Source organism: Pleurodeles waltl, chromosome 2_1, assembly GCF_031143425.1.
Source record: "Pleurodeles waltl isolate 20211129_DDA chromosome 2_1, aPleWal1.hap1.20221129, whole genome shotgun sequence".
NCBI lineage: Eukaryota > Metazoa > Chordata > Amphibia > Caudata > Salamandridae > Pleurodeles > Pleurodeles waltl.
The window spans coordinates 369,632,783-369,655,095 of record NC_090438.1 but is presented as its reverse complement, the minus strand read 5'-3'; the positions used below and the strand labels follow the sequence as shown (position 1 = coordinate 369,655,095).

General features: G+C 41.5%; 1 protein-coding gene across 2 annotated transcripts in view; it reads right to left on the bottom strand.

Annotated features, from left to right (window-relative positions):
- ZNF711 (zinc finger protein 711) overlaps positions 1-22,313 on the bottom strand; it is a 267,445-nt gene that overhangs the window by 121,881 nt on the left and 123,251 nt on the right. For both annotated transcript variants that reach the window (XM_069212629.1, XM_069212633.1), the window contains exons 4-5: positions 19,329-19,487; positions 11,819-11,962 (exon numbers count right to left, since the gene is read on the bottom strand). In XM_069212629.1, coding sequence (XP_069068730.1) covers positions 11,819-11,962; positions 19,329-19,487 — 303 coding nt within the window. The remainder of the gene's footprint in view (positions 1-11,818; positions 11,963-19,328; positions 19,488-22,313) is intronic.

The following is a 22,313-nucleotide window of genomic DNA, read 5'->3' as shown; positions in this document are numbered from 1 at the left end:
CGAATAAGTCTTTTCGAGTCACGAGACCGAGGGACTCCTCCCATTTCGATTCCATTGCGCATGGGCGTCGACTCCATCTTAGATTGTTTTCCCCACAGAGGGTGAGGTAGGAGTTGTGTATGCTAGTAATAGTGCCCATGCAATGGAATGAATACGTATGTATATAATAAAGGTTAAAGTAATATATTTACAAATGTACAAATGCTGAAGATCTACTTCTAAACGGCTACAGGCTCCCGGGGAGGCGGGTGGGCGCATGTGAATCTGCAGCGACTAATGCCACGAACAGATGTTCACTGGGTAAGTGACATTTTCCGTTCGATGGCATGTGTAGCTGCAGATACACATGGTGTGCATAGACTAGTAAGCAGTTATCTCCCCAAAAGCGGTGGTTCAGCCTGTAGGAGTTGAAGTAGTTTGAAATAATGTTCTTAGTACAGCTTGACCTACTGTGGCTTGTTGTGCAGTTAACACATCTACACAGTAGTGCTTGGTAAATGTATGAGGCGTAGACCATGTTGCTGCCTTACATATTTTGTTCATTGGAATATTTCCTAGAAAGGCCATGGTAGCACCTTTCTTTCTGGTTGAGTGTGCCTTTGGTGTAATAGGCAGCTCTCTCTTTGCTTTAAGATATCAGGTTTGAATACACTTAACTATCCATCTAGCAATGCCTTGTTTTGAAATTGGATTTCCTGTATGAGGTTTTTGAAAGACAATAAATAGTTGTTTGGTTTTTCTAATTAGTTTTGTCCTGTCAATGTAGTACATTAGTGCTCTTTTGATGTCTAATGTATGTAGTGCTCTTTCAGCTACAGAATCTGGTTGTGGGAAGAACACTGGTAATTCTACTGTTTGATTTAAGTGGAACGGTGAGATAACCTTTGGTAAGAAAATTGGATTTGTCCTGAGAACGACTTTATTTTTATGTATTTGAATAAATGGTTCTTGTATGGTAAATGCTTGAATCTCACTCACTCTTCTTAGAGATGTGATGGCAATCAAAAATGCAACTTTCCACGTTAAGTATTGCATTTCACAAGAATGCATGGGCTTGAAAGGTGGACCCATGAGCCTTGTTAAGACAATGTTGAGGTTCCATGAAGGAACAGGTGGTGTTCTTGGTGGTATGATTCTCTTTAGGCCTTCCATAAAAGCTTTAATGACTGGTATTCTAAATAGTGAAGTTGAATGAGTAATTTGCAGGTAAGCTGATATTGCGGTGAGATGTATCTTTATGGAAGAGAAAGCTAGATTTGATTTTTGCAAATGTAGTAAATATCCTACTATTGGAGATGCGTGTAATGGCTGAATTTGATTATTGTGGCAGTAATACACAAATCTTTTCCACTTATTTGCGTAGCAGTGTCTAGTGGTAGGTTTTCTAGCTTGTCTTATGACCTCCATACATTCCTGTGTGAGGTCTAGGTGTCCGAATTCTAGGATTTCAGGAGCCAAATTGCTAGATTCAAAGATGCTGGATTTGGATGTCTGATCTGTTGTTTGTGTTGTGTTAACAGATCTGGTTTGTTGGGTAGTTTGACATGAGGTACTACTGAAAGGTCTAGTAGTGTTGTGTACCAAGGTTGCCTTGCCCATGTTGGTGCTATTAGTATGAGTTTGAGTTTGTTTTGACTCAACCTGTTTACTAGATATGGAAGGAGAGGGAGAGGGGGAAAAGCGTACGCAAATATCCCTGACCAGTTCATCCATAGAGCATTGCCTTGGGATTGATCTTGTGGGTACCTGGATGCGAAGTTTTGGCATTTTGAGTTTTCCTTTGTTGCAAATAGATCTATTTGAGGTGTCCCCCAAATTTGAAAGTAATTGTTTAGTATTTGGGGGTGAATTTCCCATTCGTGGGTTTGTTGGTGATCTCGAGAGAGATTGTCTGCCAACTGGTTCTGAATCCCTGGAATAAATTGTGCTATTAGGCGAATGTGGTTGTGAATCGCCCAATGCCATATTTTTTGTGTTAGGAGGCACAACTGTGTCGAGTGTGTCCCTCCTTGTTTGTTTAGATAATACATTGTTGTCATGTTGTCTGTTTTGACAAGAATGTATTTTTGGGTTATTATGGGTTGAAATGCTTTCAGAGCCAGAAATACTGCTAACAGTTCCAAGTGATTTATGTGAAACTGCCTCTGATGTATGTCCCATTGTCCTTGGATGCTGTGTTGATTGAGGTGTGCTCCCCACCCTGTCATGGAAGCATCTGTCGTTATGACGTATTGTGGCACTGGGTCTTGGAAAGGCCGCCCTCGGTTTAAATATGTACTGTTCCACCATAGAACCGAGATGTATGTTTGGCGGTCTATCAACACCAGATCTAGAAGTTGACCCTGTGCTTGTGACCATTGTGATGCTAGGCACTGTTGTAAGGGCCGCATGTGCAATCTTGCGTTTGGGACAATGGCTATGCATGAAGACATCATGCCTAGGAGTTTCATTATCATTTTGACTTGTATCTTTTGTGTTGGATACATGGCCTGTATTACCTTGTGAAATGTTTGAACCCTTTGTGGACTTGGAGTGGCAATCCCTTTTACTGTGTTGATTGTCGCTCCTAAGTATTGCTGTGTTTGACACGGCAAAAGGTGTGACTTCGCGTAGTTGATGGAGAAACCTAGCTTGTGAAGGGTCTGTATGACATATTTTGTGTGTTGTGCACACTGTCTTAGCGTGTTGGTTTTGATTAACCAGTCGTCTAAGTACGGGAACACATGTATTGGCTGCCTTCTGATATGTGCAGCTACTACTGCCAGGCATTTTGTAAAAACTCTTGGCGCAGTTGTTATTCCGAATGGCAACACTTTGAATTGGTAATGTATTCCTTGAAATACGAACCTTAGGTATTTTCTGTGTGAAGGATGTATTGGTATATGGAAATACGAATCTTTTAGATCTAATGTTGTCATGTAGTCTTGCTGTTTGAGTAGTGGGACTACGTCTTGTAACGTGACCATGTGAAAGTGGTCTGATTTGATGTAGGTATTTAGTGTTCTAAGATCTAGTATTGGTCTCAGAGTTTTGTCCTTTTTGGGTATTAGAAAGTACAGTGAGTAAACTCCTGTGTTTTTTTGTAGATTTGGTACTAATTCTATTGCGTCCTTTTGTAGCAATGCTTGAACTTCTAGTCCTAGAAGATCTATATGTTGTTTTGACATATTGTGTGTTTTCGGTGGGACGTTTGGAGGGAATTGGAGAAATTCTATGCAATAACCATGCTGGATAATTGCTAAGACCCAAGTGTCTGTTGTTATTTCCTCCCAATGTTTGTAAAATTGGCTTAGTCTTCCCCCCACAGGTGTTATGTGATGGGGTTGTGTGACTTGTGAGTCACTGTTTATTTTGAGGAGTTTTGGGGCCTTGGAATTTCTCGATTTTTGGGGAATTGGCCCCCTCTATATTGCCCCCGAAAACCTCCCCTCTGATATTGACTCTGGTAATTAGGTCTTGTTTGTGAGGTTGTGGTTTCTGTGGATTGACCTCGAAACCCTCCCCGAAAAGGTGTTTTCCGAAATGTGCCTCTGCTCTGCGGGGAGTAGAGTGCGCCCATGGCTTTGGCTGTATCGGTGTCTTTTTTGAGTTTCTCAATGGCAGTGTCTACCTCCGGCCCAAACAATTGCTGTTCATTAAATGGCATATTGAGCACAGCTTGTTGGATTTCCAGCTTGAACCCTGAAGTGCGCAGCCATGCGTGCCTTCGTATTGTGATTGCAGTGTTTATTGTCCTTGCAGCTGTATCTGCTGCATCCATGGAAGACCGTATCTGATTATTTGAGATTCGTGCTAATGACTGCATTTACCATGATGCCTTGGGGTCACAAATGCTGGAATGGAAGACAGGGTGCTCCCCATTTTGACTGTTGTAATTAAGGCTCCCGTGAGCCTCTGAGCTGACGAGCTCGGGTGAAGCACCTGTGCGCCTTCTTGAGTGGTACTTAAACCTGTGAATACTTTCAAGGCGGCATTTCAAGCAACCCCGCCAGCTACACGTTGCTCTTCGCTGATGACGGCCAAATAGCCAGAAACACGAGTCCGAAGATACGGCACTCGCCGCACCAACCACCTGTTGCGCTCTTTTTTGGAACTCCTTGGGTAAATGTTCGATGAAATGTTGCATTTCATACCAATGAGCTCTGTCGTATCTTACCAAAAGTGCTTGTGAATTGGCAATACGCCATTGATTTGCTGCTTGTGCTGCAACCCTTTTTCCCGCAGCATCAAATTTGCGGCTCCCCTTTGCTGGAGGTGGTGCGTCTCCTGAGGTATGAGAGTTGGCTCTCTTACGAGCTGCCCCGACAACTACTGAGTCTGGTGTTAGTTGTGTTGTAATATAGATTGGATCTGTTGGCGGTGGCTTGTACTTTTTCTCCACCCTTGGAGTTATGGCTCTGCCTTTAACTGGATCCTTAAATATTTGTTTTGAATGTCTTAGCATTCCTGGGAGCATGGGAAGGCTTTGGTACTGGCTATGGGGGGAGGATAGGGTGTTAAAGAGAAAGTCATCCTCAATTGGTTCAGAATGTAAGGTGACGTTGTGAAATTCGGCTGCCCTTGCGACCACCTGTGTGTAGGATGTACTGTCCTAAGGTGGTGAGGGTTTTGTAGGATAGGAGTCTGGGCTGTTGTCAGACACTGGAGCATCGTAAAGGTCCCATGCATCGGGATCATCCTGACTCATTGTGGTGTGAGCTGGTGAGTGCACCAGCGGTGGAGTTGTTGCTGGTGATGCATGTGTTGATGGTGGTGGGGTTGTTTTCTTTGCCACCTTTGCCTGTGGTTGCTTGTCCCCTTGTTGAAAGGCAAGTTTCCTTTTTATTCTGATTGGGGGAAGAGTGGTTATCTTCCCTGTGTCCTCATGAATATGAAGCCTTCTTTGCGTGTAGTCAGGCTCTACAGCTTGAAGCTCCTCTCCAAATCTATGTAATTAGGAGGTTAACCCTTGTTCCTCTGTATAGGAACTAGTTTTCGGCTCCGAGGCTGGATGTTTCGAAACCGAAACCTTTTTGGAAGTCTTTTTAGGCTCCGAAGAAACCTTCTTTGGTTTCGGCGTGGTGTCTCGGTGCCAAAATTCTTCGGTGCCGCTGTCTCTGTGCCGAAGTTTCTCGGAGCCGCTGTCTCGGCTCCGAGGTTGCTGTGTGGCGGTATCTCGACCGGAGTCGGATGACTTCGACACCAGCATGCCCTTTTTCGGTGCCTTGGATCGGTCACCTAGTGTTCGGGTTAAGCCATGGCCTGTTGGCGGTGGCGTCCCCTGGGCTTTTGTGGACTTCTCGTGAGTCTTTATTTTCGACGTCTTACTCACGGTTTTGGTTGTTTCTTCGGTGTCGAGTTCTTCAGAATCCGACTCGTGGATGGAGAAAGCTTCTTCTTCCTCCTCGAAACGTTCTTGACCTGTCGGCGTGGACACCATTTGTAGTCTCCTGGCTCTTCGGTCTCTCAGCGTCTTCCTCGACCGAAACGCTCGACAGGCTTCACAAGTATCCTCCTTGTGCTCGGGGGACAAGCACAAGTTACAGACCAGATGCTGATCCGTATACGGATACTTGTTATGGCATTTTGGGCAGAAGCGGAATGGGGTCCGTTCCATCAGCCTGGAAGTTGCATGTGGCCGGGCCGACCAGACCCCGACGGGGGATCGAAAAAACCCCGAAGGGCCACTGGAGCTCTTCAAAATTCGGTGTCGATTTGTTGTAACTAACCCGATACCGAACGCAAACAATACCGACGTTTTTTTCCGAGATTCTAACTAACTTTCCGACCCGAAACACGGAGCGAAAAGGAACACGTCCGAACCCGATGGCGGAAAAAAAACAATCTAAGATGGAGTCGACGCCCATGCGCAATGGAATCGAAATGGGAGGAGTCCCTCGGTCTCGTGACTCGAAAAGACTTCTTCGAAGAAAAACAACTTGTAACACTCCGAGCCCAACACCAGACGGCGGACTGTGCACAGCATGTGTATCTGCAGCTACACATGCCATCGAACATATATATATATATATATCATAAAGAACCAGCTAGGTGCGTTTGTCATAATAGCATGTTAATACTTCCTTGACAATATTAAAAGTGCTACGTGCAAACTCCGCAATAAGGTGCAAAATGCAGTGTATTAAAACCTTGTACAATAGCTTTATGCATCTTCTAGTTGTAAATAATGAAAGCCTTACATCGAAAATTTCAACAGCTGTAAGTTAAAAGCAGAGTTGCGCTTGGGAAGTTTACTCCCTTCCTTGAATAAATTCAGTGACAGCTAAAACAACTATCACTATATCTAAGGTGATGCGGCTTTCCTCCTTTTGATCCACATCCTGCCCAGTAATTTGGCAACTAAGCAAGCATAAAGAGGTCTAGGATCAGATTTTAATATTCCGAAGGTGCCCACATAATTCCGCTTGCCCATCTGTCTGCAGACCGGCTTGATGGACTGTGGACGAGACTAAGCTATGCAGGTAAATAAGACAAGAGCTACAGTTTCACTGGAACTTTTAAAAGCTGGGCATAGCATGGATGTTGCGGGCGTTGTAAACCATTTGGCTGTAAATTCTACATAAGGCGGTGGGTCAAATATAAATTGCGTATATAGCTTCCTGTCAATAGTATGTGTGATGATAACCAGATACTGTTCAAAGGCATCACTCTGCGATATCCATAACCAGTAAAATTACTTTATTTTTTCTTTATAGGGAATGGACTCCAAAGTAGTGGAATCCCACGCCTCTTGCAACCCCAAGATATATGGCAGCTTTTTGACGTTATTGAGCCACCCTATTTTGTGGAATCTATCATGCTTAAATACTTCTTGCAGGGCTTTCCACAAAGAACTGGTTCAGGAGTTGACCGTAATCTCCTCCGGAACAGGAGTGGTCGTAGTCTGGCTCTATCATGGATCGATTTCTTCCTCATATCTAATTTTAAGGGCTATGTCAGTGTGGGAGGAGAACCAACTTCCTCAAAACATTGTGCTATGAACTAGTCACATAGATAAGACTATGAAAGCCCCAGAGTTCTTCTCTGTAGAGCTAAAGCCCACGGCCTTCGACTCAGATCTGTAACGTGTGATGATCTTTCAAAGTAGCGCCTACAATTTGTCTATGTTTCAGAGTCATTTTTATCAACATGTGCCTTCTATGTCATGTCAATAGATAACTTGATTCTCAGATAATCATAGGCATCCACTTTTCTAGCTCAACTCCTCCCAGTGTCAGCCTTCCCCTACAGGTTTTGTGTTGGTTGATGGTCATGAATTTAGTCTTTGCTGTATTAACCTCCAGGCCACATAAATACCAATGTTCCTCGAAATGATTCAACAAACGTTGTAGCCCACCTGGGGATTGAGACACTACTAAGGTGTCATCAGCAAAGAGTAATTTGGGTATTTTTGCCTTGGCTAGAGAAGGTGTGTCAGAGGATTGTAGAGATAGTAAGAGTACTACGTCATTACCAAGTATAAGATAACAGTGTGGGAGCTAATGCACATCCTTGCCGGCCAGCCTTGTAGATGGGAATTTGATCCGTAAGCTGTCCCTGCTCGCCCCACAGTATTCTGGCAAAGATGCCCTCATCAAAGCGGATGACAATAGATAAAATATCAGGAGGCATTCCCATAACACAAAGTACATACCATAGTTTTTGCTGACGGACCAAATCACAGGCAGATTTCAAATCAGCATAGGCCACACATAGGTGGCCTCTGCCGATTAACACAATTTTTCAGTACAAAAGCAAGAACTAGAAATCCTGGTCTAAATTGCAGTTTTATTCCTAAATCCAGCCTGTAACATAGTTAGTATTTCTTTTTCATCAATTCAGTCCTGGTTTTTTTCGAGTACCACCATCAGAATACCTTTTGTACACAATCAATTAGTAGCTATTGATTTGTAGATAGTTAGGGCCATATGTACGAACACATTTTCCCATAGACACAGAATGGGCAAAACTGCTTGCTACATCTGGCCCTTAGTATCTCCCATCTTGTAGAGCTGGGAATTGGTGCTCCTCTAGCAACTGAATTGGACAGTGATAAGTTATAGCAGACAAATTATCTTTTTCATGATGAAGATGTGCCCTGGTATGCCATTCAGCCTTGGGGCCTGGCCATGGACAATGGTATCTAAGGCAGTTTTAATGTCACTTAGATTGAATAACAAGTAATCAATCTTTTGGGGTTCAAGTAAGTGCTTTGCACCAAATATACCGATTTGTGATTCATCAGTGTACAAAGCTTTAAAATGATTAGACCAGTCAAGAGGCAAAACATGGTAAGTTGTGTGGGGTGCAGTCCCATTACCCCCCTCCCCAGGTGGCCAGGGACTAGAATTTACTTCAGTCTTTATCTGAACATGTTTCCTTTGGATACCTCCACATCTTTTCATCCCAGTCCCTTTTAGCTTTGTGATAGACTTGCTTATATACTTTCCTTAGAGCTCTTATTAAGCCCAAGTCCTCTGATCTTACAGCCAGAAATAGCCATTTGTGGCCTGCCTGCACTACTTGTTAAATCATCTGATGAAAATATATGGGCTCTTTCTAGGATGGGAAGCAGGAACTATAAAATACGATGCAATGAGATCAAAGAAGCCTGAAAGTATGCATTTTGGTTTCTTAATGTCATCGTCCTCAGACTCTATGGCATCAACGCTAAGTATGGCATCTTGTAGATCAAGGTTAATGAGAAATAATGTGCCATGCTGTGCAGCTAGTTAGTGCCACATGAGGCAGTGTTTGTCATTTGTAGACTCAACTTCCAATGTTGTACAGCGTGGGAGAGGGTCAGGAGGCAACCTCCCACAAAGTGAGAACATACTAAGACAGAGGATTATGGTCACTCTCAGTTCTTTTCTGGACTACTATGTCCTCCATATTGTTCAACAGCCTAAGGTCGACCAAGATATAGTTGATGCAACTCTCACAATTAGGTTTATAATAAATGAATGCCTCTCTTTTATCTGACTTGGTTCTACCATTAGTTGCTCTGAGCTGAAGATCTAAGGTTAAGGCCTTCGCTTGCAGGACTGTGTCCACCTTTTTTACAGGGGCTAAATCTAGTGGAGGTATAGCCCACACCTCATCTTTAAATTTGTTAGATTAATTTCTTCCCTTTTCAGGAGTTCAAATGTACCGTTAAAATCACCTGATAAGATGCAAGTGGCACTTCCTCCTGTCTCAGTATTTCTAAAACATCTGTACGTTTGACAGTTTGCTTCTCTTGATCTCTCTTGGAAGATGTTATGGATGTCTGCAATGAGGTTCTTGTGGGTCCTTATTTGGATTCCTAGAACGTCTGGAGAGTTGATAGCTAACTGCCGGATTGTACAATTAAGAGGAGCTTGAATCCATTTTAATAGCCCTCCAAACAGACCCTCTAAAAGACTGCAATTGGCTGGAATACATTGGTTCATATACCCGGCCTAACACACTGGGTGTTAGAAAATATGTTTCTTGGAATAGGCCGATGTTACATTTCTGTATATAGTTGTTCCAGTCTGTCAGGGCAAATTTAGACTTAAAACCTGATACTTTCCAGGAAACAACAGTAACCTTAGCAGACACTTCAGATGTGGGTATCATTTTAGTTAAACAGGGTTCTACCTAGGAAACTATATTATTATTATATGTATTAATAGCAATTTCCTGAATGTTATGTGAATCGATAATTTCCAGTACATTGAGGGAGCTGGTATTCAAACTGGAGTCTGTTATTGCAGTGATATCAAACTGCCTTGGTACTAATAACCGTCTGCTCAGGTTATCTCATGGCGTTCTGCAGGTAGGCTCTAGTGGAGCCGGACAAACAGATGAAGACATGGTGTTCATCCTGCACTGTCAATCAATTTCCCCCAATAGGGAATGATGAGCTACATGGTGTGAAGATTTTGTGAGACACTAATCTGCTGATCTCTTGCCCATTGATATTTGAATTGAATACTGGAACCTTTTGGAGGGGCTAATCCAAGCGCCAAATGCCACCAGGCTGTCTGCTAATCTGTTTGCAAAAATTAATTCAATGCAGTCAAAATTTCGGTTCTGTGCAGTGCAGGTTTTGGTGCTAGGAATGTCACTCCTAATAATTGATCTTTGGCCCCTCATGTGTTGTATCCAATGTGTAACCTTGTTCTTTGATGAATCTGCACCGTCACTTCTTAAGTGGGAGGGGAGTTTGGGTACATTTACCATGTAAATTTGGGGGCATGGTAAAAAGCCCCTATAATCATTATATTGCTCTGGTGCCAATCGTTGTTCCCTGGCAATCCTATCCTTGTGTTATCATTGCCCGAATTGTGTGTCCCATAATCATCCAACTTCCTCATGATGCTAAATTTTCCAGGGAGCTCCACTCTTACAGTGTTCTGAGCAGTTCCTCTATCTTGCCTTTCTTGAGGTTATTTAAATCCCCCCATGGTGCTACTTGATAGAGGCAGTTTTGGGGGATTCTCCTACACCTTTTTCTCATAGCTTCTTATGTCATTTAAGGTTCTAGTGTTACTTTTTTCCTTAGCTGCTAACAATTACTTCATCATTCATGATAGAATATCATAGCCTTGAGCCCCCTTATCTATGTCCTCAAATCCTTGATTAATATTGTGGGAATATCCAGATCTAGGGGGGAGGGGGGGAGATGGTTCTAGCAGGGCTGCAGGGCCTGTCACCTCACAGTAAACGTCAAAAGCAAATGGGGATTTTGATTTGTCTTGAAGGGGCAGGAAGCGCTTGTTATAGGATATGACTGCACAGGGTACACAGAAGGGAACAGAGCTCACTTGCAGTTAGGAGCAAGTGGACTGAGCAAGGCCTGGTGCAAGAGGAGCCCTTCTTGTTGATTTCCTAACCGCTTTATTTTTAAAGAGATCAGGAAGGGTTTGTGTACTATGCTTTGACTTCCCATCCGGGCCACCCTGAGACTCATTATGTTGACTTTTGGTACCAATGACAGATTCAAGCTCTTCTATCAACAGATCTATCTCACTAAGGGTACAATTATTCGATTTTTTTTAGCTGCATAACTATACTTTGCAGCTCCCTACACGGGCTCACTTGCTTTGTGCTTTCAGATACTGGCCAGAAAAGGGAAACAAGGGTGACAAAAGAGATACGAAACACAGTATAAATAAAAAGAAAAACAATTTGCCCACAATTAACATAGAAGCAAGGATGCTTGTAGCGTGGTCAAGGCAAATGGGAAATTCAGCCACATGTGCCTACCAAAAGACTAAAGAAAACATGCCCATAAAACAACTGTAAACTGTGTACAGTGAGAAAGGGTGGTAATCCGTAGGAGCATCGCCACCAATGCTAAAACAGAACCTTGTCGTGGCCACTACATTAAGTTCCCCTGGGGCCTCAGCTCCAAAAACTAACTTCCCCGACAGCATTACATTGCTGGGGTAAATGGGCAAGATAGTGAATAGGTAGTAGAGTCCTAAAGCTCCTCCTAACTCTCACAATTCTTCACAATTCAGCTTTATAAGCAAACAATTACATCCTGAATAAGCCATTTTCAAATATCTGAAGGAGTTCCTTGCAGTTGAGACACCGGCTGGTGTCAGCAGTTGTAATGTGCCGTGTCCTACAAGTCTGAAGGAGAGCTCCTCCCTCAAATGCCATGCTGTGAGGAGGCACTGTAATGGCATCTGGGCCGGGTTCTTTGTTGGTCTTCTGGTTGGAAGTCACAACTCCTCTGGACTGGTGCAGAGGAGACCACCTTCATTCTCTATTGCATGATTTGTCAGGGACGATCCATAATGTACAATACAACAGACTTAAACCTCACAGTAAACAGCATAGCTTTCACTACAGGAGTGCAACTTACCGATTTCTTCATCTTCATGACAGGAATCCTTAACAGTCATATAAACCATTTTCTCTCTCTGGATTCTTCCAAGAGCCCCCTGTTCAATTAATCCCACAGAATGGCCATTGTGAAAGTCACTCTCAGTAACAATTTCTGTGCCTCCTAAATACAATAATAAAAAGGGAATAAATTACAATTCTGAAAAAAGACAAATTCAATGTTGTAATCAAAACGACCACTAAATTTCAGTGGAACCACATTTTCTGCAGTCAAGGGCTCGCTCCTCACGTTTCAACATATAGCTCCTTCTTAAAACCTTCATGTTTAAATAAAGGACACAGTAAAACTTAAAGCTTTTATTTCCTTATTTTTATTTCTTGTTCGTTTTAAAAATAGCTAAGTCAGATTTACAATTATTTCTCTGGTGAAACGTTAGCTACTAGAGCTTAACTTTATAGAGTCCTTTTAAAAGTATAAAGGAAAATATGGAAGCCTGATAGACAGCAGCTCCGAAACGTTGATACTGGCCAACACCCCATCATGTCTTGTAGTGGATTTTGCTTCATTTAATTTTGAGGGCAGATAAGATTTACTTTCTTGAAACTGCTGCTGGGATGTGGTTATTATTTTCTATCTGCATTGTCTGGATCTTCACTGTTCATCATACACATAGGACTACAGTATGCATTGATTACAGGCATTCAGGGTAAATACTCCATTAGTGTTATCTAGACATGTCACACCAGCAGCCGACACCCTGCACTGCATTAAAATCTTTACAGGACCACTAAAAGAAATTATTTATCAAGTCCACTCAAGAGCAAGAGATACTCGCAAGGGGTAGTGTTAGCAGCAAGGTCATACAGTAAAAGGAATCTAATTAGAAGAAGGAAGGGATTTAGGAACGGATGGCTTTAAAGGGAAGGTCAAGAGGCAGGGCTTCTGGTCCTATACCTTAAAAGAGAAGATGTCTTTGAACTCTCTGACTTTCACCTGGAGGAGAGGGAATAGAGTCTAGGAGATAAGGGGAGGAGAGACAGTGCTCTGGTTGCACAATCTTTTGCCAAATAAAAAACAATTCAAAGGAAGGGCCTGATTACCTGTGTCTTGTGGGAAGGAGTGCGAAATGTGAGGTTAGGGGTGTCCAAAGATGGCTTCCCCTAGTAGAAATCCAACAAGTCAAGAAACACTAAGAATACGAAGAGGGTAATATGTACCCTTAGTTGAAGGAATAACCATCCAAGTGAAAAAAATGACACCTGAAATGGGATTTCTGACAACTAGAAGTACTGGCCTAACGTCTGCATCATCTTCAAGTGAATGGTTCCGTGGGAATCACTTAAATGTCCTCAATAGGTAAAAATACATAACAATGTTTGATCATTCACAACAATACAACTTTATTGTCTTTTACAAAAGGTGCTGAATAATCTATTAATAAGGTGCAGATGGCGCAGTGCTCATAGGTGTAAAAGCACAGTAACTCATGTGTTTTTGTTACAGATACATATAACAAGTTCCAGGTATTTATGCATATTTGTTGGCCTGATTGTGGGTTATATAGATCAGGTAACACAGAACTGATTCTGACGGAGGGGCAATGAGTATGTGGCACAAATAAACATGCATGTAATTTATTTGGCAGTCCACTTGTGCTTTTCAGCATGATTTGTTCTCTACTATGAATTAGGGTGAATGTAGAAGTGATATACACACCACGTTGGTTATGGTGCAAGTTCATATGTTTTAGTGACAATGGCACTATGAGAGGATATCTAATCATGTATATTGATCATTTTCATTTAACTTGTATATCATGGAAATGGTGCATGGGTCTTCATGAGGGAAGGGTGTGTGTGTTTTTTTTTTTTTTTTTGCTGAGGCTAAGTGTTAAGATTCTGTCAGGAACATTTTGTGGCTTAAGTAAAATAGAGGTTTGTTTTGTTCTAGCCCTGAGAAAGTCGTGGGGTAAGGTGCTCAATCAACGAAACACATGATGGCAGTGGGCAGTGAAAACAAAGACTGAACAAGTAACACCATTGAACTTTGAGGGCTATTTTTTTTGAAGGACTGTACATGAATTGTGTGTGCTTAAGTCCTGCATGTTGCCATCCTAAAACATGTTTGTATACAATCATAAAAATAATACATACTTTGTGTGGCAAATAAGAACACTCTATACCTTTAATATATTATTCAGAACCTTTTATGAAACACAATAAAGTGGTATTGTTGTGGATGATCAAACATCGATATGTGCTTTTCCCTCACGAGTACGTCTAAGTGAGACCCATAAAATCATTTGTCCTTTGTGTCTGTATGCCCAGGTTCCATTGATTGGGCAAACTAGGGGTTGATCCTGTGCTTTTTTCTATCATCTTCAAGTGACAGCACAGAACGTTTAGCATCATAAAACGGTTGGCGTAAAGGGCTATGAAGGGATGTACATGGGAGACAAGACTACTCATGATGCAGCAGAGAAATAAACAGGTGGCTCTCAAAAAATATAAAAACAAATAAAACTAAAACCAAAACAAAAAGTAACAACTTATCCACATGCTGACTGGGTGGAGTCGGTGGATGCCACCTGCCAGAATAGAGGAAAAACAGACGCTCTATACAAGCCACCAAAACACCACTACTCAGCTATTCAAAGACAGGTGTTCAGTTCAAACCTAACGTACCCTTAACTTTGGTAGATGTGCTGAACTCAAGGTGTAGTAGTGCACAAGGTGTCAGGACTACTTGTACATGCTTATTCATGAAAAATGCAAAACAATATAGAGATTAAGAATATACAATACATTCAAAGGTAGCCATGAAAATTGTGAAACTGTATTAGTTCCTTTACACTGAAATTAAGTATCAGGGATTAAAATAGGGTCTATCAGAATAGCAATTAAATTAACCAGTAAAAGTAAACGGGATTAAGTTAACTGTTACATTAGAGATTACACTTGAAACTTTTCAAGGAAATAAGTGCTCTTAAAGGTCTGTTTTATATGGGCTAGGATCAAGGTAACCTGAATTGTGAATAGATCAATCCAGTCTGTACCCAGGTTTTGATTCACTAGAAAAAAATAATTTTGCACATACGTTTTCTGGGATATTGCAGAGTAATACTGGTAGCCCAACTACTGTCTGTAAGGACGGTTTTGAGAAATCTGACTATGTTTTCTCGCTCTAAGTTCCTGGTAAGATGGTTTAGACAGGGAGGCAAGTTGCTTGCTGGTCACACATTTAAGACAAAGGATAGCTGGAATTGGAGTTTTCAGGTTGACTTGTGTTTGGTTTTGCTTGTTCACTGATATATCTATCAACACCTAATTGTGCTGATAATGACTGATTGCCAGGTTTGGATAATACTTCGGCCCAATTCAGATTCATTAAGCAGGACATCAATAGTATCAATGGAACTACTCCCTAGAAATATCAATGTTGCAAAAGATCCACATTCCTATGTAGATATGGCTCTCAAGAGTGCTCCAGGTGACATTTACAAGTGTACTGAGGAGAGTCCACAATCGTATTTAAGAAAGGCTTTAGCAACAAGTAGTCACATACAATGGGCCCATTAAATGTGCTGAAGGTCTTCGGGTGTCGGACATGGAAGCTCCATAAACCCTATGCACCTCCTTCACTAATATGCAGCTTTCTTGACATTATGCTTCCAATTGCATAAGCGAGCCCTCATGAGCTCAACTGTCACTGGTGGGGACTATAAACGGGCAATGAGCAGTGACATCACCATTTATGGCACAAGACATGCAACACACAACAGCCGGACTCTGTTAGCTGCCAAATAATGGAGATTTTATTTAGCTAGGCCAAGGCTCTTCTCCAGACATTGTAACAGGTGCAAATATACAGGAGCTGGTTCTATCGGACCACTCCCCAGTGGAATTCTGAGACTGATAGGTCTATACAATCGCTTTAAAGACATGGTGTTGTAATTCCTGGTTGCTAACAAATGCATGCTTAGTTGAATTTCTCAAAGACAAAGCTGACTGCTACATTTACTTGAAGATGGGGGTTAGTCGATCCATGTCAAACGTCTGAAAGGTGTTTTAGATGTTCTGGTCGAAGGTTATGGCACACCTTATAAACAAAAGCAAAGAATGTGGGAAACCACCAGTCTAGAGACACGAGATCTCAAACTCAAGAACCAATACATGATCTCAAGAGAGGAAGATGCTATTCAAGAATTTAAAATAATCAGGGTATCTCTAAACAAAGATGTAGTTAATGCAGCCATGGACTCCTTAAAGTCCCAAAGATACATTTATTTGCAAGGAGATAACACAGGGAGCTGCTGTACTGGCTGAGTACATAGTAGTTGTCGTAAAGTTAGAGAAACAATGAGATTTAATCATTACATACAGTGTACCACAAAAGCAAGCAAATCAGCCTCACAGTCTCAGTGATTCACCTCACAAGGATGTTAATTTCTGCACTGAGAGACTCAAAGGCAATGGACATCTCAGCAGATAAGTTTATCAATTAGCATTGAACATTTCAGTCAGGGAAGACCACGCAACCTAATAGTTATCCATTAGCACGTTCAAAATTTACTCCATTGAGGCCTACCCACATGTGAAATAGGGATAAAATCTGCTTAAAGGGGAATACTGACCACAAGCTTGTGAGAGACATTCATCACAATCATTCCATAAATTGGATAGTCCCCAATTCCTACATCTCACTGATAAACAGGGAGTCCACTGTGCTTACAAAGGCACTGGCAAACAGGCTGCATGAGTCTGTTAACTCTTACACATTTCTAAAATCAGATTCTTGATCGGTCAGTTCACTACAAATAATAATACATGCCATGCCGTCACTGCTCTTGCACGGCTACCTCAAGATTTCATTGATGGTGACCTTAGTATGGCAATCCAAGCGAACGTTGTGAAGTACTGCATAGTAGTAATGTTGGCATCTATACAATTTGCAAAAGTTGTGTGCCTGGCGTTCCATAATTCGTGGTAATAGTGTCTTAGGGCTGATATGAAGATGTGTTTATCTGAAGTGTCTTGGCAATATCACAAAAAAAATGATGGACGGAGTGTTGAATCTTTTCAAACACTCACCACCAGTCACAGATCTGGGTTCCTTGCTTGCTGCACCGCTGGATTCAAGCTAGCCTGGCTAAAGAAGGGTGATATCCTGAAACCGGTCCTAGGATGCTTGGATCCTGCCCAGGGAGGACCTGGCTTGGCAGTTCAGGCTGGACTGCTCCCATCGGGAGCACAGTCAAGACTGATTTACATATGGCTGGGTCCAAACTTGGGTGGCATGGTGAGCAAAAGAACGATGGATTAAACCCAGATGTGTGACTTGGGGTGAGTGGTTGAAAAGTGTAGGCACTCTGTCCATCATCCTTTTGTAATGCTAATGTTTCCCTAAGTGGAAAGGGTATGCCCAGATGTGGGTCCCTTGCTCACTGTGCCACTGGATTCAAGTTAGCCTGGCTGATGAAGGGTGATACCCTGAAACCGTTCCCAGGATGCTTGTTTCTGGTCCAAGGAAGACCAGGCCTGGCAGTTCGGGTTGGACTGTTACCATGGTGAACAGGGTCAAGACTGATTTGCATATGTTTGGGTCCAAACTGGGGTGGCATGATGAGCTAAGGAACAATGGATTAAACCCAGATCTGTGACTGGGGTGAGTGGTTGAAAGGTTTCAGCACTCCGTCCATCATCCTTTTGTGTTGCTATCTGAAGTGTCTTGACTTGTTCTCCATTTGCACTCCAGTTGGTCTGAGTTTCTCTGTGTGCGAGCTGGCCTATGGTCCTGCTCTTGCTGTTGGGTTACGGTTGAAGGGAGCCAGGGTGTCGGCGCATGACATGACTGAACTGTTGTGGTTGTTGATGGCTCGTGGTAAGTTGCTGAGGTGCTCGAGTCAGTGCGCGGAGAGGGGGGAAGCCCACTTCTTTTCTGTGATGCTTTTCCAGCTGCATTTAGTGGTTCCGGTGGTGGAAGGTCTGTGGAGGTGAAGGATTGGTATGCTGAAACTGATAAGGGCATGGTCTGTCCCAGTCATAGTTAATGGCTTGTTGACTATTATCTTCCTGGCTCAGAAGAAAATCAGGGCCAATAGGTGTCTGGCGGTGTGGGTGGGTTCGATAAACGTGCTGAGTTAGGTGAAGATTTGCAAAGTTTTCTGGAAGGGCAATAGAGTTTGGGTTGGTGTGATCTTCTAGGTGAAAGTTAAGGCCGTTTTGGAGGATGAAGGGGCTAGTGCTGATGATGAGGTGTGTGACGAAATCTGTGATATCGCTGGCAAAACGGATGTAGGGTACTGGTGGTCTGTATAGGAAGGATCTGCCCAAGCACAAGTTGGCTATATTGGATATTGTGAATGTAAGGTGTTCCATGTAGGTGGTGGGGGTGTCTGAATAGGTGGTGAAGTTGATGCTATCTCTGAAGACAGTGGTTAATCCACCTCTAGGCTTGGTATGACGGTTTTGCCAGGCAATCTTGTAGCAGTGGGGCTGTATCAATGTACACTGCAGAAGTTGGGTTTAGTCATGCTTCTGGGAGAAAGAGCAGGGCCAAAGTGTGGTTGTGCAGCAGGTCCCATATCTTGGTGGCGTGTTGGCAAACTTACAATGAAAGACTGGCAGATTCATATTGGTGAACTCATGGAACTCTATCCTGCTGAAAGTAATGAAAGTCTCCTTGGAAGTGAGCTTTCATTTTAGGACAAATGAGTTTCATTCTAGTTAAACTGAGGGTGACATAGTTTCCGACACCATGTAGATGATCCAATGTTTCAGTTGCTACCAAATAAATACACATCCATAGTTTAAAAGCCAGTATAGACAACGCACAAAAGTACAATGTGAGTATAATAATGAAAAAGAATGCAATGCAATACAAAACGAAAATGTTCCTTTGCCCCCATCTGCAGAAATCTTGAAGTTGGCCTTTTCTCTTTTTCGTGATAAAATACACAGCCTGTTAAAAGTGTGCTGAACTGACTATAGAAAAAGAGTACCTTTACAAGTCCTTGTTTTAAGACAACGCGTTACATGGCTGTTTTTACTGGCGGATTCCCAGTTTGATGTGCAAGGATATTCAAATAGTATCTGAACCAATAAAGATCTAGTAGTGGAAAAATATACTTTCCACATGGAGATAAAATTAAAACAAACAGTAAAATCCACACAAATGCCAATATATGTATAGTATGCATTTTATGGAGATTGTTTGTGGAACGTAAACATTGTTATTTACACAAATTGCAGGCTTAAATCCGTGATACAAATATTTTTCATTCTTCAAATGGTATCTTTAAATCTAATCTGTTAAAAAACAAATCAATGCCATTTTTTGTTGACTTAGGGCCTTGTTTAGAGTTTAGCAGACAGTATACTACAACAAAATTTGCAGATGTCCTGTCTCCTGTATTACAAATTCATTATAGCCTATAGTGCTTGAACAAGGGAGGTGAGATAACCGCCATGTTTTAAACTCAAAAAAGGCCATAAGAAATTTATAATAGCTACTTAGGGAACAAATGTACCTATTTCCACATCATCATCCGCTTCAGCTTTGAATATATAAACTTTTATGACCTCCGAACCATAACCATTTTCTTTGGCAGCCCCATCATGTGAAACTTCATTGCTAATTTTTAAAGGTGTACTTCCAATTTGCTCCAACTTTTCACCGACGTCATCCACTGTAAGATAAAACAAAAATGACAAGATTGGAAAATGTACACAAAATATAACAGATTTATTCTTGACAAAAATCTATAAACAGCTTTAAGATAAAACACTCTGGACACATTTTAAATTATAGTACAACATCCTGCTATATTTATTTTTTGACACTTAATAAATTAACATAATTATCCTTTGTAGTAATGAAAACTCACCTTTCTGTAATATAAGTTTTTTGCATGGGTATATAATTTAAAGGTAAACGCGGTTTCAAAGACACCCCAGCAATAGACTATGCTACCACTTTTAAAAAGGTTTATCTTCTCTATTTCTGAACTTTATTAGAACTTGCGGGCCAATTATTTCTAGGCACCCTTTGATTTCTGAAGAATCATTTTGTACATAGCTTAAATATCTCTCTGCATATTATTGCATAAAATATACCAAGAAGCGTGGCCAATGGTAAGCCTAAGTTTCTGTTTTTGTTTAGTTTCCATTTCATGTGAGGCGCAGGGACATCCATGACACTGACCATCACCTGATTAAGAACATTTGGTGATAGAAACTATGGTGTAATAACTAATGCCTAAAGTCCATGGCTATGCGGCTGAGATGAACAGACTGAGTTCCCACATGCATGGTGAGAAACCGGTCTGTGTACTTCAGAGGGGTAGGAGAAAGTAACCAGTGTGTACTGCTTCTTGCTCACAGAGCCTAATAACTACTTTCTCTTTCCCATGTAATTTTTCAAATCAGACCTCAAAATGGTTTTCAGCACGATGCAAATCTATCTTTGAGGGAACATTTTATTACTTAATAAAACTCATTGTGTGAGCACCAACTAAGACAACATAGGAATGACAGTTCCCCTTGTCAATATCAGTTTAGAGGGAAAATCATCCAGAAACAAACTGAGCAGAGTTTTAAATCACATCCATGGTGTGCTCTATACAAGAAAGCACTTGTATAACCATTGGTAACAGCCTAGTGTGAAGGAGGTCGATTTTAATGTCCACTTTAAACTTTCTGGTGGACGACTCAAGCTGTAGGTTCCTTTAAAGGGCATTCCATTTATTAACCTAAAAATGCATCTACGGTGAAGGACACGGTACTCTGCAAGAAAGCGGCACTAGAGTTTCATTCCTGAGGTAGTCCCTAGGAACATTCACGTAACAGCCTAAGCTTTTGAAGTTGATTGTGCCCACCCCTGAAGTCATTACAGGCTCCTTCTAGAAACAGACATAAGGTCTTGTTTATACAAGACTCATGCTAGTAAAACTGCACCATTTTGGGCTACGTGCATTCTTTCAACAGCTCTTTATTGATATGTTTGTCTAAGGCGTTCCAATAATCAAGCCAGGAATTACTCAAAGCTTCAACTGCTACACTTCTTAGATAGTTTGAAACTAAAAGCAATATTGTTCTGAGGGAAGCCATTGCCAAGAAGATGATACTGTGATACGTACTGCAATGTTAACCTGTACTTGTGTGTGAAGTCGGCGCCTGGGATGACTCTTGAAAGTTTTTAGTTTTACTCGATGACTGAAACTGCCGATCCAACAAAAGACGTATAATGGGCTTCCCTTGTTATAATCTCAGGTGCCCGAGATCACAAATTCTTTTTTTGGACGGTTCAGTTGAAGGAGGCTGATTTTTACATATTAACTGATTTCAGACAGGAAAGCTTAGATTTTTTTTTTTTTTATTGTTTCAGAAATGTCCCCTCATCCACTGCATTTTGTAACATCAGAATAGTTTAGAAATAGTAGTCCCCCAACTCGTGTGACCTTATAGAAAGGTCTGATGTAACTATTAAGAAACATAGTGATAATGGGAAACCTTGTGGCACCCCACAATTGTGTTCCGAGACAAAATAGGTTTCAGCTCCTCATTTAGATTTCTTTTGAACCATATGGAATGCCTGTAGGCTTGCAAAGCTGAGATAACATACAGAAGTCTCACCAATAATTTGTGAAACAAATCACCTAGAGCACAGTAGAGGCGGCACAACACGAGAGGGGTCGCACTGTAAGCTAAATTACAGGCAAATGGGCAATACTGGTACAGCTGCAGACCTGCCAGAAACTATTGCAAGGTAAATTATAGATCTGCCCATGCTACACTTGTTCTGAATAGGTAACACATACCAAATGATACAAGTATAATAAGCACTTATGGTGATAATACGTACCCCTAATCCCATCTAACATCTCTCTCCTCAGGTTAGCTGAGGTGAGTGCAATGTTTGTTGGCCATATATTTCGAATTCATAGGCAGGGCAGTCTTCAATAGTGTCACCAAGTACTCTTTAACCTTCTAGAACCTAATATTTTTATACATTGTGGACCAGAGAAAATATCTTTTCACTTTTAAAGCGGACTACGAAACGAACCTTCCAAGGCAGAATGGAAACCTATGGACATCGTTGCTAAATAAAGAAACGTACTGAATGGTAGCAAGATAAAGATTAACAATTCTGGCTTACAGAAACCTAATTTCTGTAAGCATTTCGAAAACATCATGAACGATGAAAAACGTTCACATTATTTTATAGCGTAACATAAATTAATGATTGAGACTCATAATGATTAGAAATTTATAATAACCCTGATGTAGGTCTTTAGTAGGTGGAAAGATGTTTGAAGTCAATAACATAGCAATACATGTGTTAAGTACATAACACTCTTCTATACCATCTTTATTATTCCATCCTTTAGAAGTGAATCAAATGGCAATGTAAGATGCAAATCCCTACGACCTCAAAGGAATGCACAAATCAATTTACTCATAGCCAGTTTGAAAAATATAACCAATGCAAAATTAAATGACCAATGCATGATGAG